This window comes from Syngnathoides biaculeatus, chromosome 15 (assembly GCF_019802595.1).
Source record: "Syngnathoides biaculeatus isolate LvHL_M chromosome 15, ASM1980259v1, whole genome shotgun sequence".
Taxonomy (NCBI): domain Eukaryota; kingdom Metazoa; phylum Chordata; class Actinopteri; order Syngnathiformes; family Syngnathidae; genus Syngnathoides; species Syngnathoides biaculeatus.
The window spans coordinates 23,360,949-23,379,329 of record NC_084654.1 but is presented as its reverse complement, the minus strand read 5'-3'; the positions used below and the strand labels follow the sequence as shown (position 1 = coordinate 23,379,329).

The 18,381-nt window shown below is 47.4% G+C and overlaps 1 protein-coding gene across 1 annotated transcript in view; it reads right to left on the bottom strand.

Moving 5' to 3' along the window:
* Positions 1 to 1,522, bottom strand: part of grin3ba (glutamate receptor, ionotropic, N-methyl-D-aspartate 3Ba) — a 97,699-nt gene extending 96,177 nt beyond the window's left edge. Inside the window, exon 1 of the mRNA XM_061844243.1 lies at positions 529 to 1,522. Coding sequence (XP_061700227.1) covers positions 529 to 1,389 — 861 coding nt within the window. The 5' untranslated portion in view covers positions 1,390 to 1,522. The remainder of the gene's footprint in view (positions 1 to 528) is intronic.
* Positions 1,523 to 18,381: the final 16,859 nt, after the last annotated feature.

Sequence of the window (18,381 nt, the reverse complement as noted above, 5' to 3'; positions counted from 1 at the left end):
CACGCAAAACCATTGATACAGTCAACAACTCGATGCACTCTACAAATACCGTGAAATGCGCTCCCGTATATTTTTGTTCTATTCAAAATGGCAACAGGTGGGGACGCGGGTTCATTGCACCTTCCGCCACCTAGCGGAAGACAACGTGATTGCAGTCCCCGTCGCTAGCATAGATCGATCAATTGAAACACACAATTTGCACCAAATCTCCATTTCAATTGCGTGAACATGTAAACACTGATTTTTTAAAAAAAAAAAAACTGTGATTAGTGTGAATATGTGTTCAGTTTGCTTATTTATGTTGCAATTTTCCAGAAACGCTCCAGTTAATTGTTTTAATTGACATTCCGTGCAGCTTTTCAAAACAATGAGAAAAGGAAAAAAATAATATATATATATATTTTTTTTTTTTTTTTTTAAAAAAAGAGACACTTTGGAGCAGAGGTCGCCGAAAGTGCAGCAACATAAAAATATAAGAACATAAAACAAAAAGAAAAAAGAAGAAGGCGCGGGCACGCACGCACGTACCTCGGTGACGAGGGGCTCAGTGTCCTCCAAGATGGACACGAAGGGGGTCTCCAGGAAAGAGGAGAGGAACTCCACCTGGACCAGCTCCTCGGTGGAACGCGGAAAGGCGAGCACGGCGGACACCCCGCGCACCACCAGCTCGTGGCAGGCGCACCGGGACAGCGACGCCGGGTCCCATCCGGCCGGGGACCGAGCCACCACCTCCAGGCTGAGGTTGTAGGGCAGCAGCGGGAGGCTCCGAGGCGGTTTCGCCCCGCCGGGGGCGGTGGAGGTGGCGGTGCCGCCGCCGCCGGACGAGTCCGACGCGGTGGCGCTCTGGTGGCGGAGACTAGCTAGGGCGCGGTTGAGCGCGTTCTGGATCCGGGCCGGCTGGCGGGCGGGCAGCAGGGCGCCCAGGCGCACGGTGTGTCCGATCCGGGCGAGGACGCGGCACGACGGCGGCGGCAGCGGCAGCGGGCACGGCTCCGGCGACGCCGGGAGCAGAAGCAGCAGCAGAAGCGGCAGCGGCGGGAGAGGGAGGGGGCGCGGGGGTCTCCCGGGGGTCCAGGGTCCGGAGAGGGGCGCCATGCTGCAGCTCCGACACGCGACGCAGGAGGACTGGGCTCCACTCTGCGGGAGATGGCATCGCTCCCCCTTTTGGATCCCGGCTCCACCGCTTTTACCGGGACTTGCTTCTGCTTCTGCTACCCCCCCCCCCCGTCCTCTTCCTCCTCTTCCTCCTCCTCCTCCTCCTCCTCTCTTCGATTTCGATCTATTTACTTCTCCTTTTACACTCAGTCTCAAAGTTCTTTTAAACGAACACCCCAAAAAAAAGAATAAACTCGGACCTCGGTGCGGCTTCCCCCTTTTTCTGCCGTCCATTGAACTCGTGCACGCCAGCTGCGCGAGCGCGCACGTGCGTGCGTGCGCGCGCGCCCCCGCCAATAATGTAACCTCTCACGGAGGTTGCCTCTTGTTGAATTTTAATAGCACATTCGGCGGGGAACAGATCGGCGTTTGTTCCTCCCCGAGCGCAAGCAGCCCCCCCCCCCCGCCCCCATTTTATTTTTATTTATTTTTATTTTTTTTTTAGCAGAAATCGAAACAAATACAATAAACTCACGCAGTAGTGAAGTCATATTTTTATATTCGATATCGCTTACGTACGATGCGGGTAGTGACGCCGCATTTTTTTTTTTTTCTCCACTCATAAAATTGAAGTCAACACACGTGCGAAGACGCACATAATTCGCCGATATGTTGAAACACGCCCGCTGTAGCGCCAACTACTGGCAAGGACGACTTGGTGCCTGAATTATCAGTGGCTGATATCGGCAACCTTTCCAAGTGCGTTTGATGACAATTCTTATCCTCACAAGGGTCACAGGAGACCAGGCCAGAGCCTAACCCAGCCAGCTTCGCGCGAAAGGCGGACAAAACCCGGAACGGGTCGCCGGACCCATCGCAGGGCAGATATCGACGCCGTCACTGAGCGGGAATCGATCCCACGCTGCCCGCACCAAAGTCAGTGACGCTCTAATTTAGAGCAAATACCCCAAAAACAAAAGCTGGAATTTATTTTTCGATATCTGCCACTAGCTAGCTAGCGCTTGCAACTTAAATAATTGCTCGCAGCTCAAAACATCCAGCTGTCCATTTTCTGTGCCGCTTATCCTCACGAGGGCTGCGGGGAGCGCCGGAGCCTATCCCAGCTGTCAGCGGGCAGGAGGCAGGCTCCACCCAGAACTGGTCGCCAGCCAATCGCAGGGCACATCGAGAGAAACAGCCGCACTCACAATCACACCTATGGGCAATTTGGCGTGTCCAATTAATGTTGAGTGTTTTTGGGATATGGGAGGAAACCGGAGTGCCCACCCGGAGGAAACCCACGCAGGCACGGGGAGAACAGAGGCAGGGCCAGGATCGAACCCGGATCCTCAGAACTGTGAGGCCGACGCTTTACCAGCTGATATACCGTGCAACTTTATACATAATAATCCCTCCATTTCCTTTGCCGCTTATCCTCACAAGGGTCGCAGGGAGCGCCGGAGCCTATCCCAGCTGTCAACGGGCAGGAGGCGGGGTACACCCTGAACCGGTCGCCGGCCAATCGCAGGGCACACGGAGACAAACAGCCGCACTCACAATCACACCTATGGGCAATTTGGAGTGTCTTAACGTCGCATGTTTTGGGGATGTGGGAGGAAGCCGGAGTGCTCGCCCAGAGAAAACCCACGTCGGCAGGGCCAGGATCGAACCCGTGTCCTCAGGACCGTGAGGCCAACGCTTTACCGGGTGATCCACCGTGCCGCCCAGCACAAAACAAAACAAAAATATAAAACGAACCTTGTGACAACTAGCGATTATATTTTGGCCGCTAGTAAGCTGAGCTCCTGCTTGTTGGTGCTTGTGAAGTCCAACAACTGTCAAGGAGGCGTTAAAACGGCATCCGAAAAAAGAAAAAAAAAAAAAACAAACAAAAAAAACAAGCCGCCTCCTCCTCAGGAGCATTTCCTCGATAAAAACACACACAAAAAATGAACCGTGTGTTTTAACTGGCGTCTCCTTTGCGAGATAACGGCCAGCGTTGAAGCACTCGCGCGCCGCAACGCTGATGGCCGACTCGCGTGCCAAAATATTTTGCTGAGATTTATATTCCCACTTCGCCACCGGGCGCCTTTTCCTTGCAGCGCGGCGGACAGAGCCAGTATGCAAGAAAGCTGAGCTGGGAGTGTCCGGCACATCCATCTGTTATCTGAGCCGCTTATCCTCACGAGGGACCGCGGGAGTGCCGGAGCCTATCCCAGCTGTCGACGGGCAGGAGGCGGGGTGACACCCTGAACTGGTCGCCGGCCAATCGCAGGGCGCGTGACAGAACACGCAAACTACACACAGGCGGGGCCGGGAATTGAACCCCGGTCCTCAGAACTGTGATGCCGCCGGCTGTTGTGTGTTTCGCTCCAGAATCACGAGAGCAGAACGCGAAGTCCGCGCACAGCTGCTGGCGGTTCTGGGGAGGTCCGACTAAGAACGTCGGGCTTTCATCCGCGCAGGTTTCTTTCCGCACGACTTCCCGTCGACAGGTTTTTGAATACATATACCTGGATTTTTTTTAAAAGCATGATTCATTTTCATGATGGATGGGTGTTCTCATTTTGGTGACAAGCAATAACAAAAATGTTTGATTTTTATAAGGCTTGGGGAGGAAAAAAAAAATTGAATAACTTGACAAAGTTCACCCTCAAAATAGGTCGACGCAAAATTGCCGTCGCACATTTCCCTGAGGACCCAAAACAAAAATAATAAGAATAAAAAAAAAAACAGATCCAGAACTATCCGCCCCCTCGCATGGACATTTATTGAAGACGGACGCAATGTTGGCCAGTGATAAACTTTGCCCAAAACGAACAAACCGAACTATATGTATTTTTTAATAGATATTGCGATAACCCTAACATGATAACTCTGAGTGAGCGAAATGGCACTTGGCTTTTTTTTTTTTTTTTTACCTAAAATTGACATTGCTAGTGCGCTAAAGCTAATCGCGATCGCTAATCAGTTAGCATTTTGCTGTCTCAAATTCTTGAAAAAATGAATTTAAACTATACAGTCAGTCCCAACATGGGCAGTTTAAGGTTTTGAAGTCCATCTTTCATAAATGAGAATAGAGATGGGTTTAATTTTACACATCCATTCTCTACCGCTTCTTTGGGTCAGGTCGCAGGAAAAGTAGCTTCAGCAGGGTTACCCAGACTTCCCTTTCCCAAGCCACTTCTTCGAGCTCTCCCGGAGGGATCCCGAGGCGTTCCCAAACCAGCCGAGTGACATAGTCTCTTCAACGTGTCCTGGGTCGTCCCCGGGGTCTCTTTCCGGTGGGACGTGCCCTGGAACACCTCACCAGCGAGGCGTCCGGATCAGATGCCCCAGCCACCTCACGTGGCTCCTCTCAATGCGCAGGAGTAGCGGCTCGACACTGAGCCCCTCCCTGATGACCAAGCTTCTCACCCGTTCTCTAATGGAGAGTCCGGACACCATGCGGAGGAAACTTTGTATCTGGGATCTTGTTCTTTCGGTCCCGACCCACAGCTCATGCCCGTAGGTGAGGCTAGGAACGTAGATCGACTGGTAAATTGAGCGCTTCGCCTTTCGACTTAGCTCCGTCTTTACCACAACGGACCGATACAAAGTCCGCATGACTGCAGACGCTGCACCGATCCGTCTGTCGATCTTCCCTCACTCGTGAACAAGACCGCAAGATACTTGGACTCGTCCACATGGTGCAGGATCTCACCCCCAGCCACCTCATCTGGCTCCTCTCAATGCGGAGGAGCAGCGTCTCGACACTGAGCCCCTCCCTGATGACCGAGCTTCTCACCCTATCTCTCAGGGAGATCCCGGACACCCTGTGGAGGAAACTCATTTCGGCCGCTTGTATCCGGGATCTTGTTCTTTCGGTCACGACCCACAGCTCATGCCCATAAGTGAGCGTAGGAACGTAGATCGACTGGTAAATTGAGCGCTTCGCCTTTCGACTGAGCTCCGTCTTTACCCCACCAGACCAGGCAACGTTTTAAATCACAATTTAACGTTATTAAAAGCAATAAATGACTTAACACCTGATTGTCATCGCCTGTAAATGTTAAAATACATACAGCTCTAAGTTTTCATCACAAAGTGACAAAAATAGGGATGCTAGCCAGTTGGCGGTTAGCTAGATAGTTAGCATGACAAGCTAACATCTTTGTCAAACAACACAAACAAAACTTGAGGGCAAAAAAAATGCCAGCTGAGGCAAAAAACAGGAAGTTGGAACACTTAAAAATAAAATTTCTCATTCTTAAACATTATTTCTCAAATGTTTAACGTGTTATATGTATAAAATAATAACTTTTTAATGCTTAAAGAGCTAACGTAGCAGCCTACGTCTTTACTCACTGCTCCTTTTTGTCGACCTACAACAAAAAAAATGAGAGCCCGATTCGCAAACGTGGTCACGGGAGATCCAAATTAAAGTTGTCTGACGACAGAAAGCGACGCGGTGAACGAGCGAATGTCCCGTCCAACTACATGAAAAAGCAACAACGACAAATCCAAAACAAAGTTGCAGTTGGAACCTAGCAAAATAAAACCAGAAACCAGACGCGTCAGTTCCCAAATCTATTTTTCGAGAGGTCTGGAAAAGGCAAAAATACCGATGGTTATTGTTTTGATGCTGACTGAAAGGAAAGGAAGTCAAGCGCGGCGTCCCGACTCCAAATTTTTTTTACAAGCTTTTAAGGGATTCTGACATTTGGAGTCTCTCACACAAAGCATTCGAACAGCACGCTTGACATTTTGCGCTACAGCGGACGAACGCGGCTCCGAGACGCACCTCGTCATAAACTCGATATAGCTTCTAATATCTCACCACACAGCACGGAACCTATATTTATAATTTTATAAGACTGTATTACCTTGCGTCGACAAGTTTAACGCGCTTGTGTGTGTGCTGGTGCGGAGCCATTCAAGATTAATGCTGTTGGTTTTGCTCCCCATGCACAAAACCTCCCGTGTTAGTTTTTCACCTTGTTCTGCGCACGGAGCAAGGGAAAAAAAAAAAAAAACATATTTTGCCACAACTGTCTTAGATTTGTCAGTAAAGTGGGCCGCCATCACACACACACACACACCGCGTGGCCCAGCAGGCTGTGAAATGACTTCCTCGGATGTGTGTGCGATACTTTGAGACTGTTTGTCACTCTGCATGTGTGAGAGTGAACGACTGGGCGAGAGTAAGTCTAGGAAGATCGGATACAGGTTTTATCTTGATCCCGACCACACAAAGCCAGAGCTGATTTTATTTCATTTTGATTCTTAATTCATTTATTATAAAATGAAGTCCTCAGTCGGGGGTGAGATCCTGCACCAAGTGGACGAGTCCACGTATCTTGCGGTCTTGTTCACGAGTGAGGGAAGATCGACAGACGGATCGGTGCAGCGTCTGCAGTCATGCGGACTTTGTATCGGTCCGTTGTGGTAAAGACGGAGCTAAGTCGAAAGGCGAAGCTCTCAATTTACCAGTCGATCTACGTTCCTACCCTCACTTATGGGCATGAGCTGTGGGTCGTGACCGAAAGAACAAGATCCTAGAAATGAGTTTCCTCCGCATGGTGTCCGGACTCTCACTTAGAGAACGGGTGAGAAGCTCGGTCATCAGGGAGGGGCTCAGTGTCGAGACGCTGCTCCTCGCATTGAGAGGAGGCAGATGAGGTGGCTGGGGGTGAGATCCTGCACCAAGTGGAGGAGTCAAAGTATCTTGGGGTCTTGTTCACGAGTGAGGGAAGATCGACAGACGGATCGATGCAGCGTCTGCAGTCATGCGGACTTTGTATCGGTCCGTTGTGGTAAAGACGGAGCTGAGTCGAAAGGCGAAGCGCTCAATTTACCAGTCGATCTACGTTCCTAGCCTCACCTACGGGCATGAGCTGTGGGTCGGGACCGAAAGAACAAGATCCTAGATAGAAAGTTTCCTCCACAGGGTGTCCGGGCTCTCCCTTAGAGAACGGGTGAGAAGCTCGGTCATCAGGGAGGGGCTCAATATCGAGCCGCTGCTCCTCCGCATTGAGAGGAGCCAGATGAGGTGGCTGGGGCATCTGATCCGGACGCTTCCCTGTTCCGGGGCACGTCCCACCGGAAAGAGACCCCGGGGACGACCCAGGACACGCCGGAGAGACCTTGTCTCTTGGCTGGCTTGGGAACGCCTCGGGATCCCTCCGGAAGAGCTCGAAGAAGTGGCTTGGGAAAGGGAAGTCTGGGTATCCCTGCTGAAGCTACTTCCCCCGCGTCCCGACACGGAAAAGCCGTAGATAACGCATGGAACATTTCCTGCACAGCTAGGTTTTATGACGGCGATAGTTTAGATTGTGATCACAACAGGAAGTAAAAAAACAAAAATGCTTCTGATCGTTATTGAACCACTGAACATCTTGCGTCAAGTCTCCTCAAACAAAGTAGCGCTCGCAAACTGCCAACTTCAGCTCCTTTGCCTTGAAACAGTTTTTATTTTTTTTTTTTAAACGGTCTATGCTGCACAAATTAAGATTCGAGACCAGAAACATTGCTGAGCACCATTAAATGCGCTAGGTTAAACGATACCTGCAGTTTTAGAGGTGAATCTGCATTAGAAAGCTTTGCGCTCGACGGCACTTGATAAAGTAGAAAGTGAGCAAAAAAGGCTACAGGAAGAGGGCACAATGGGACGGGGGGGAAAAAATGTATCTCCACTTTCAAGTGCATACATATTTTTTTTTTACTCAAAAAAGGGATGCATTCTTGGGAATCGGAAATCGGACGAATACCGAAGCACTGCAGGAACTTGGAGATGGTAACTTTGGTGTGAACTTGGTGTGTTCACATTTCAGGAATTCTTCTCCCCCAAAAAATAAAAATCCTGGTCATTTTTTGGGGGGCCAAAATATGAGAACGACTTGCTGGATTCACAGGCCGACAGATGAGGTTCGACTGGAATCCCCTTGCAGGCACTTGAAAGGAGAGGAATGAAGATTAGCCGAAGTAAAACAGAATATATATGTGTATGAATTTGAGGGGAGGAGGGGGAAGAGAGAAGAGGTGGCGAGGGCGGAGGACTTTAAATACTTGGGGTCAACAATACGGAGCAATGGTGAGGGTGGTAAGGAAGTGAAGAAACTGGTCCAAGCGGGGTGGAATAGAGTTGGCGGAAGGTGTCTGGTGTTCTATGTGACAGAAGAGTCCCTGCTAGGATGAAGGGTTCAAAGTCTGTCAAAAAGTGGTGAGGCCGGCCATGATGTACAGATTCCAGACGGTGGCACTGAAGAGAAAACCTGGAGGTGGCAGAAATGAAGGTTCTCGCGAGTAGTGAGCTGGTTGGATAGGGTTAGAAATGAGCTCATCAGAGGGACAGCAAGAATTGGGTGTTTCGGAGACAAGCCCGAGAGAGCAGACTTTGATGGTTTGGACATGTCCAGAGGCGAGAGAGTGAGGAAATCGGTAGGACGATGGTAAGGATGGAGCTACCAAGGAAGAGAGAGCGAGAGGAAGACCAAAGAAAAGGTTGATGGATGTTGCGAGGGAAGACGTGAGGACAGTTGGGGTTGGAGAGAAAGATGACACGCTGTGGCGACCCCGTACGGGACAAGCCGAAAGGAAAAGAAGAAGAAGAAGTTCTCACTACTCCTATGAGAATTTCTGGATGGCTGCCCTGTGGTTCGCTAGCGAGGCTAAATTGTCGGTCCCTTAAAAAAAAAAAACACACACACCCACACAATTGTCTTTGAAATGAATTAAAAGTGACGAGTGGAATATATGAAATACATATTGATAAGTCATCATGCTTCTTGGACAATGTTGTTTTTATTCTTCAACTGGGGAAAAAAAAAGTAGCAATAGTTTTATGTTTTGGGTCTGCTTTGCCACACAACCACCAAAACAAAGGAAGACTTTGTCCCTGGAACTAAATGTAGATGTCAAAGGGACCGGATGGTGTTCATTTAGGTGGTTTTTGTCAACCAGAGTCCTGGGGAGCACCCACGACTCCGGCATTCATTTTTTTCCTAAATCCTGCCCGACGGCTCACAAACCCGCGAGACGACGTGACGGCTGGAATCCGTTTTGGTTTCGTTTTGCCGAAACGACTCCGGCGCGGCTTTCGGTTCGCCATTCCTGAAGAAAACCAAAAATCCTCTTATTGGATGCACGGGGAGCTGCGGATTAACGAGGCGCAGCGGGGCATTTAATCACAATCAGAACCGGAGCGAAAACAATAATTGCGGCGTGTATTTTTTTTGTTTGTTTTTGGGCTAAGGTGACTTGGTCGCATTTATTCCTGCGCCTGCGCGGATATTAAGGCGCGTTGTCTGTCGTGAAGCGGTTGTTTGACTCTCCTTTGAGATCAAAAAATCAAAATTGTCATAAAGGCGACTTTGAAGGGTCGTCATCGGACAAGCGACGCTATTTCATCCGTCGGCACGCAACTGTCGCGGAGCTCGCTTATTAGCTCCCTGGAGCGCGATCGCTAGCGCAGCTTCCGGGCCGCCGGGGGGGGCCTCGGACTGTTCCGGAAGGACGGTTGCACCGTACGCAGGTGTCAGTTTTCCTCGGATGTATCGCTCCCCCCCCTCTTGCTGCTCCTACCTTGTGTACTTGTTTGGGATTAATAAAGAGAACAGGATTAAGCATGCGCCAGGAAGCTAATTAAGGAAGCACTTGATCTTCGTTAGCGGGGTTCTTGTTGTGTGCGTGTACAGAGTTTACGTCTGGATCAGCGTGTGGGAGTCCTTCTGTTCATCCATCACCTCCTGCCCTCTGTTTGTGTTATGCTTGCCTTGCTCTCACCTCTGCCTCACCTTTTTTTTTTTCATGACGCTTCTTAGCCTACAGCCATCCTCCAAAAAACATGCAACCTTGCAACTTATAGAACACAAAGCGCCTGCCGAGGGGCAAGTCCACAAAAAAAAAAAAAAAAAAAAAAAAATTCCGGTCTATATGCGCCTGCGTGTTAACGTAATCCTCGGTAATCTGTCAGCGCAGTCCCGGATGGCGGAAAAAAAGTCATTTGAAGCGCGTTTTAGCGGCGCGTTTGCTAAACAAGACGGCGGGGAGGTGGGAGGGAGGACCGGAGGGCGGTTTGAGGTGGTGGAGGAGGGGCGACGCAAAAGGGTGAGCGGAGGGTGAGAGGCCGGATGGCAAAAGGCCGCGAGTGGGAGGCGGGAGTGTTTTTCCGCGGACGGCCGCTTGCCGCGTCGAGACAAATGAACGACACGAGTTCACTTGCTGCCACCGCTTTCATCCTCCGCCGCCACTGATGTACAAAGACGGCGGTCTGCGGAGGGAAAACTTATCCGGAGGCGGCAGCGGCGTGTGAGCGCGTTTAGCCGCCGCCGTGTTGCCTTACATCTCGGTGTGACACGTGTCGAAGTAGCGGAGAGGAGCTTCGAAAAGCCTGCTCGCCCAAGGATTGCGGAGTGTTTGTTGTGCGGGAAATCGTAATGTACTGTACAATGGGGGGAAAAAATAATAATTTTAATGTAATTAAGGTGAGGAAAACTCACACTCAACGCGTCTGTGGTTGTAAAAATGCCTTTTGGTGAATGTGAACTATAAAAAGTTACTTTTTGTAATATAATCTTGAGTTTTGGTCTCCGGTGCGGGGGCGGACCTAAATCCAGGACTTCAAGGCAGAGGCATAATGTTCAATGTGGTTTTATCCCGGAAACTGGGTCATACACGGTGTAGCAGTCCGACGAGGCAGACGCGCAGAAATGCTAGGCTAGGCGGGATCCAAAAGACATACAGCAAGGGGTTCGATGAGTCTGGAGCAAACTAGCTAACTCAACAAAAGGGCACAGAATCGCTGTGACTAGGGCTACTCTAACTCACGCCTGGAAGCGGAGAGTCCCACAGGCAGTGAATGCAACTCACTAATGGAAGGCAACGAACTGGCAAAAGCCAGTGACAAAAACTCCGACTTAAATGGCTGTCGAATTACATTCGGACTCGTGCAACAGCTGTGACCGGTGACAGATGTGGCTGGCCACGCCCCGCCACCCCCCCCCAACCCCCAACGACTGTTTATCTCAATGTGCCCTGCGATTGGCTGGCGACCAGTTCAGGGCGTGCCCCGCCTCCTGCCCGTTGACAGCTGGGATGGGCTCCAGCACGCCCCGCGACCCTTGTTGAGGATAAGCGGCTAAGAAAAATGGATGGATTGGCGGAATTACAGAGTCTCAACAACAATTTCCCGGTTGTATTTCTTTGGCATTCATCGATCGTAGTTGAACACGTTTTATTTTCGCTGTTCAAACTGCAATCGCGTCGGGATTGTTATTCGAAGGGAAGCTTGAACTGACAACAGGAAGCACTGAGCGGCTGATTTTTATCTTTTGTCCATCTTTTCAATAAAACAGCTCCGTTCTTAAACATCACGAAAGGGAGAGACCGCACAATCCGAACACACTCTGACGATCACAACAAAGAAAAGCTTTTTAGTAGTGAATTATTGCACACAGACACACACACACACACAAAAAAAGATTTTACCATTTGAATACCGGAATGAAATATTAAAACATGGCAAAGTAATGTTAAGGCGATGTTGCCGGTTAGCGTTTTCAAATGTATTTTTAAAGATCGATGTTAATATTTGATTCAATTGTGGGCGCTGCGGTGATGAACGAGCCCTTGCTTGCCCGTTGGCGTCGAGGGGGTGCAAAATTCCGGAGTTGCGTTTACCGCAATTTCCGGCCTATGAGCCGCGACTTTTTCCGCACGCTTTCAACCCTGCGGTTTATGCGGCGACGTGGCTAATTTGTGCATTTTTTTTTTTTCTAACGGCCGCAAGGGGGCACTCGAGCGGAAAAGTTAACAGTGAGACCGGTGGAATATATGTGCCGAGGAAGTGACTTTTACCGGCCCTGTTAGCACTGTGCTAGCGTGTTACCGCTGTGTCTCAGTGATTTTTGATTATTTTTTTAAACCGGCCCTGTTAGCGCGGCACTAGCATTAGTGTGGCGCTAGTGTTAGCGCGGGGCTAGGGTTAGCCTCAACACGGCAGAGCTAGCCTTAACTCTCTGTGTACCGTCTTTTCTTTTTTACACAGCTGCGGCCTACGTATGTACCAAATGGGATTTCCTTTACAAATGTACTGGGTGAGACTTATAATCGGGTGCGCTTTGTGGGCCGGGAATTACGGTAAATTTGGGAAATCAAAGAACCCCCGAGCAGAATTTTGGCATCGATCCAAGGACTTTAAGCGCAGACACAAATGTTGGTCAAGATCTGACATTGCGGAGTTCAATTTTTAAGAACTGAGTCAAAAGACTTTAGCGGTTTGCTCTGCCCACACGCAGTGCCAAAAACTTTAGAGGCTCAACATCTGACTCGGTAAAACGTCAAGGACGGGTTTGTCTCCTGAAATTAGAGCACTCGTGATCGACTTGACGACCAAATTTCATCTCGCTAAGTGAACCGGATTCTTGATCTTGAGCGTTTTATTCAACGGTGCCATAACAACAAAGACGACGACGACTCGTTCCCTGACAATAAAGTGTCGTTTTTTTTTTTTTTTTTGTTGCCGCCGTTTCACGCGAGCGATTTTTTTCTGCGCGTCACTCTAAACCCGCCACAAAACTGTCATCCCCCGGCGCCGCTGTTGCTCGCGTGAAAAGTTAGCGGGACGCCTCATTAGCATATCGTCTGCATACTAAACATCTCGCCGAGAAGGAAAAATCCCGTTACCGTTGTCATGATTGACTTCACAAAGCCATTACAAGTTGTCGAGGTGAGCTTTAAAGGAACCGCCGCTTCTTCGGAATCAGGTGAGCGAGGCCAAATGATGGCTGATTAGCGCCAGCAGTCTTCCGGGGTCCTGATCCTGTTTTTCGTTTGAACGCGGGTGTGCAAAGTGTTTGAACACGTATGTCCTCTCGCTCACCCCCCCCGCTGGGAGACATGCGGGGTGGAGGCAGGCGACGTCTTGATCAGAACCACGGACCATCTACCCACGAACATGCCCTGCAGCGATCTCCCGAGGGGATATCTACGGTGTGTTTACTTGGTTACGGATGATTGGAACGGCTCTTCACGAACCGATGTCTCCTGGCATGTGGTTTTTATCTGCACATATTTGATATTGTGTAAAATAATAATACAGGTGCACGGCGGAGACGGAACGGTATGCTTAGCAGGGTACCGTGGTTTTTCTGTATTTGCTTCGACACCGGCGTGGTCGTTCTGTCTCACAGACCCAGTAAAACGTGGAACCGTTCAGCACCAGTGGAGGTGTGACCCGGTTAAAAGTCGGTACAGGTAAAATTTCAGAATAATAGAATAACAATTAGGTTGTAGGTTTTCTTTTGGAGGGATTCGTATTTAAATGTGTTTGATTCATTCGTGAAAAAGAAGTACTTTTGTTTGTCATTTTATTGTTGTAACCATTGTTTGAAAAGGACAGGAAGTGACGTGTCGAGGAGACGCGGGGAGTGCAAGGTAAAGAGTGGTTGTTGGAGGACAAAGAACTGGACGAAGAAAGTGAAAGGTGGAGGTTTTATCAAAAGTTGATCGACGTGTTGAAAGTCCAACTGGGATAGTGTGTCGTTTGAGTGGACGACTCAAGTCACGCCGTAACGTGGTGGAGTTAGCCGCTACCGCAGGGGCCAAGTGCATGCATGGGATTTGGCTTGGGCGCTAGCAACCAGCTAACGCGAGCTAGCAAGGCCGGTGTGTTGGACCACGGAGGAGAGGACAAGGGCGCTAGCGTCGAGCTAACGTGGCTAGCGAGCCTGTGTTTGGACTTCAAGGAAGAAAAAGAGACGAGGACCGTGAGGACGCCGGGCAGAGAAAAAACCACCTTCACCTTTCTTCACTCCTGCCTTGGCAAGCACCGCAGTGACATTTGGGGTCTGAATTTCATTTGCTTCCCGGCTATATTCATATTTAGCTTAGCATGTGTGCATTGTGTACCTGTTATATTGACCTTGTTTATGTGACTGTTGTGTATACGTTTTTCATTTTCCATCCTTTATTTTGTTATTAAATGTTCACAGTTTTTGTGACATAACCAGGTTTATTATTTGACTATCTGCAAGACAGTTAAAATAGCGGTGAGTTTATTTGGTAGCTTGATTATCTAAATTAAGATAATATTAACTCATAAGGGGAAATATTATTTCAGAGACTTTTTGATAGGGAATTAAATGGACAAGTAAAGAGTAAAATTGTAATAGACATTGAGATAATTTATTAGTTTCGTACTTTGGAGTAGGGAAAGAACCCGGGTGGCTACCTCGTCGAAGTACTTTAAATACTAGAGCGGCGCCACAGAGGTTCTGAGAGAGTCAAATTTGAAAAAGCGTTCAAATTTATTCTGTGGGTTAATATCGTTTGCACGTTTGAATGAACCCGCGAAGGAGAGGAAACGTTTGACGGAAGACCTCGTACGAGTCAACAGAAATCTACTGATCCAGACCAACGTTTGAAATATATTTTGCATTCTTTATCCAGCGGAGAAAAAATTCTCCTCCGCGATGCCGATCCGACTGCAGTCAGCACAAATGGGCTTTCCCCCAAAAGTTTGAAAGCGTACAATTGCCCAAATCTCTTCGGAGGATCGACGGCGTCAAAGCCCAGCGAGACTGATTCATTTCGACTTGTGTCCCCCACCGTCGAAGTCCATAGACCGTAGACCGACCCCCCTCCTCAGGCAATGGGAAAGACCTTCATTGCGTGGGCCGCCTCACTCACAATCGACATTCAGCGTGGTGTGTGTGTGTGGGGGGGGGGGGGGGAGGGGGGGTGGTGGTGGTCATCCTTAATTAGGTTGGCTTGCACATTCCTGGATCCGACCAATCAATGGGCCGCTAATGGGCTGCCAGTCAAACCACAACTCACGGGACAGGTCAGGGTCACCCGGGGAACGGTTTTGTTTCCAAACCGAGGCGGCCGAGAGGGAGCGAGGCCAGGTGATTACGCACCTTAATGAGATCTAATCAAGAGAACACGCTGCCCGATGATTGCTTGTGTGCTTTGAAGCTTTCTCGAGGTAGAAGTTCGCCAGCATTTTTTAGCTCTCGCGTCAGATGTTTCGGAGGATGCTTGACGGGTGCGGTACGCTTAAGTAGCGTTTGAAAAAAAAAATGCAGCCGACCGCATCAGACGTCACCCAGATGTAAAAGATTTTGGTGAGCACGTCTGTCGTAACGTGACTCGTGAAAAAGCCCAATGCCTAAAAGTGACCTGGAAGTTGCCGATCTGCTTTGAAGTCAGCGACTTTGTTCCGCAGTTGAAGATCAGAGAAGCCTTCACTTTGCTTATTCTGGTTCTAGAAACACTCAGCAAGCCCTCACAGTCTGCTACTAGAGTCCTCAAACTACAGTCGACCAATTATTTTGCCGATTTGACCGATAAAGACGATTCTATTTAGAGGATTGGTGGGATGCGAGGGCCCCTTCCTCGCTGCTCGCAGCTTTACTTCTTTCATTCTTTTTTTTTTTTTTTTTTTGACGCGGCAAGAAAAACAGACGAAAAAGCAAAACGCTCACAAGGCACGGATCAAAGGGAGCTTTGCGTCACACTCGAAAACCTAAGCCCCCCGCCGACGCGGCGATTTGTTTGTGTGCAAAAACCGACATCGGCGCTGTTTGACATTTACCTAAATTCGGCCTCGCTTTGGCGCAAACCCGATTTTATCGGCCGGCGGAAATCCCCCCGGTGATTCCCGTGGTTGACACTGACGGAGCGCTTCATTATTCACGGCGCGTGGCGGGTAGACGGGATGAATTATTCACTCTTGAGCCGGCGTCGACAAAAAGTCAAACACGGCTGCGATGACTGCGTGAATAACTAAACGGTTTATTTTCCACCGACCTTTGTTTCTCGCCAGCGTCGTCAGGAATTCACAGCGGCTCGTAAAAATTGCGACCGGCTAGTGAGCCGCATTCGCCCGTTAAAGAAGTGCGTAAATATGTTCGAAAAGAGCAGGTGGAGCCCGGAAGTCAACGACGGCCGTAAAATTGGGCACGAACGGCTCTCGGATTTCCCTTTCCCTTCGGATCAGTCGATCAGCGGTCGAGTTGAGCGAGCGGAGAGAAGCAAAATGCTGACAGAGATTTAAAAAAATTAAAAATGAAAAAAATCACCCCTGCAGAGTTTAAGAGTGGTAGTCGGGATTATTCATGTCACATACTAAGCTGCTAAAACCAGGAAAGAATTTCGTGATTTTATTTTTGTCTTGTAGAAAAAACACATCATATATGTTGTAGAAAAAACACATCATATATTACATCATATTAAAATTGTGTGGAATGCTGGACTAGATTTAGCTCCTCCCTGAATATTTATTGCTCGATTAAAATATTTATTCGCGTCCGAAGGAATTAAAGGCTATGGAAGGGTATTACTACAGAAGCGTATTACTGCCACGCCAAAAAAAAAAGGTCGCGTTTCACATAATTACGTGTAAATATCACTGATTATGTGTAACTTTGACATAATTATGTGAAACGTGACCTTTTTTTTAAAAAAATTATTCACATAATTCTGTGAAACGTTACACATAATTATGTGAAGTAACAGTAAGCGTATTACTGCCACACCAAAAAAAAAGGTCGCGTTTCACATAATTACGTGTAAATATCACTGATTATGTGTAACGTTTGACATAATTATGTGAAACGTGACCTTTTTTTTAAAAAAATTATTCACATAATTCTGTGAAACGTTACACATAATTATGTGAAGTAACAGTAAGCGTATTACTGCCACACCAAAAAAAAAGGTCGCGTTTCACATAATTACGTGTAAATATCACTCAAGTATGTGTAACGTTTCACATAATTGTGTAAATATCACATAATAATGTGTAACGTTACACATAATTATGTGAAACGTATCACATGATTATGTGAAACGATTCACATAATTATGTGAAACGATTCACATAATTATGTGATATTTACACAATTATGTGAAACGCGACTTTTTTTTTTAAATGATTCACATAATTCTGTGAAACGTTACATATAATATGAAACGCAACTTTTTTTTTTGGTGTGGCAGTCAGGGTATCACTGCCACACCAAAAAAAAGGTCGCGTTTCACATAATTATGTGTAAATATCACACAATTATGCGTAAATATCACATAATTATGTGTAACGTTTCACATAATTATGTGTAAATATCACATAATTATGCGTAAATATATAATTATGTGTAACATTTCACAGAATTATGTGTAAATATCACAATTATGTGTAACGTTTCACATAATCATGTGAATCGTTTCACATAATCATGTGAATCGTTTCACATAATTATGTGAAACACGACTTTTTTTTTTAAATGATTCACATAATTCTGTGAAACGTTACACATAATTATGTGAAGTAACAGTAAGCGTATTACTGCCACACCAAAAAAAAGGTCGCGTTTCACATAATTAGATGTAAATATCACACAATTATCCGTAAATATCACAATTATGTGTAACGTTTCCCATAATTATGTGTAAATATCACATAATTATGTGTAACATTTTACATAATTATGTGAATCGTTTTACATGTGATACGTCAATTATGTCAAACGCGACTTTTTTTTTATGATTCACATAATTCTGTGAAACGTTACACATAATTACGTGATACATTTCACATAATTATGTGTAACGTTTCAAAGAATTATGTGAAACGTGACTTTTTTTTTTTTTTTTTTGGGTGTGGCAGTAATACGCTTCCGTAAAAGGCAACAAAAGGAGAAACGTCAGGCTTAGAAAAAAAATGTCGTTGGGTGTTACGTTTGAAAAATGTACGGGTGCGGTCAGTCATGCTTGCGGATAAAGTCGCGGGTGTGATTAGGGATGGAATTCTCAAGACCTTAAAAGAAATTACTGTATTAATATAACATAAATAAATTAAAAATTAAATAAACCAATGCATAACCAAGATAGAAAAAAAATTCAAACTCAGAAATGACCATTTCCAATTTCAACTGATATTAGCAGAACATGATATGAAACGGTATTTAAAATGTTTCATCAAATAAAATTCTTGATGTGACAAACTTTATCTGAAGAAAAATGAAATGTACTGGCCAGTCAAGGAATAAACACGAAGGGTCGATACCCGCAATGTTTTGAAAATGCTGATAGTTTAGTTCAACATCATCGGCGCTAGCGGCAACAAGCTAGCAATCGTGATGTATTGTTGCTGTAAATCGGAGGCCGGCTCGCTAGATCGCGCCTTTATGTGGGTGCGCTCGACGTATCGGCCACACATCAATCAAGCGCCGAGGGGGGGGCATGTCGAGACACAAAAACCAAAACTGCCTCGCGGTCGACGTAATGAGCACCCCTGGTGTTCCT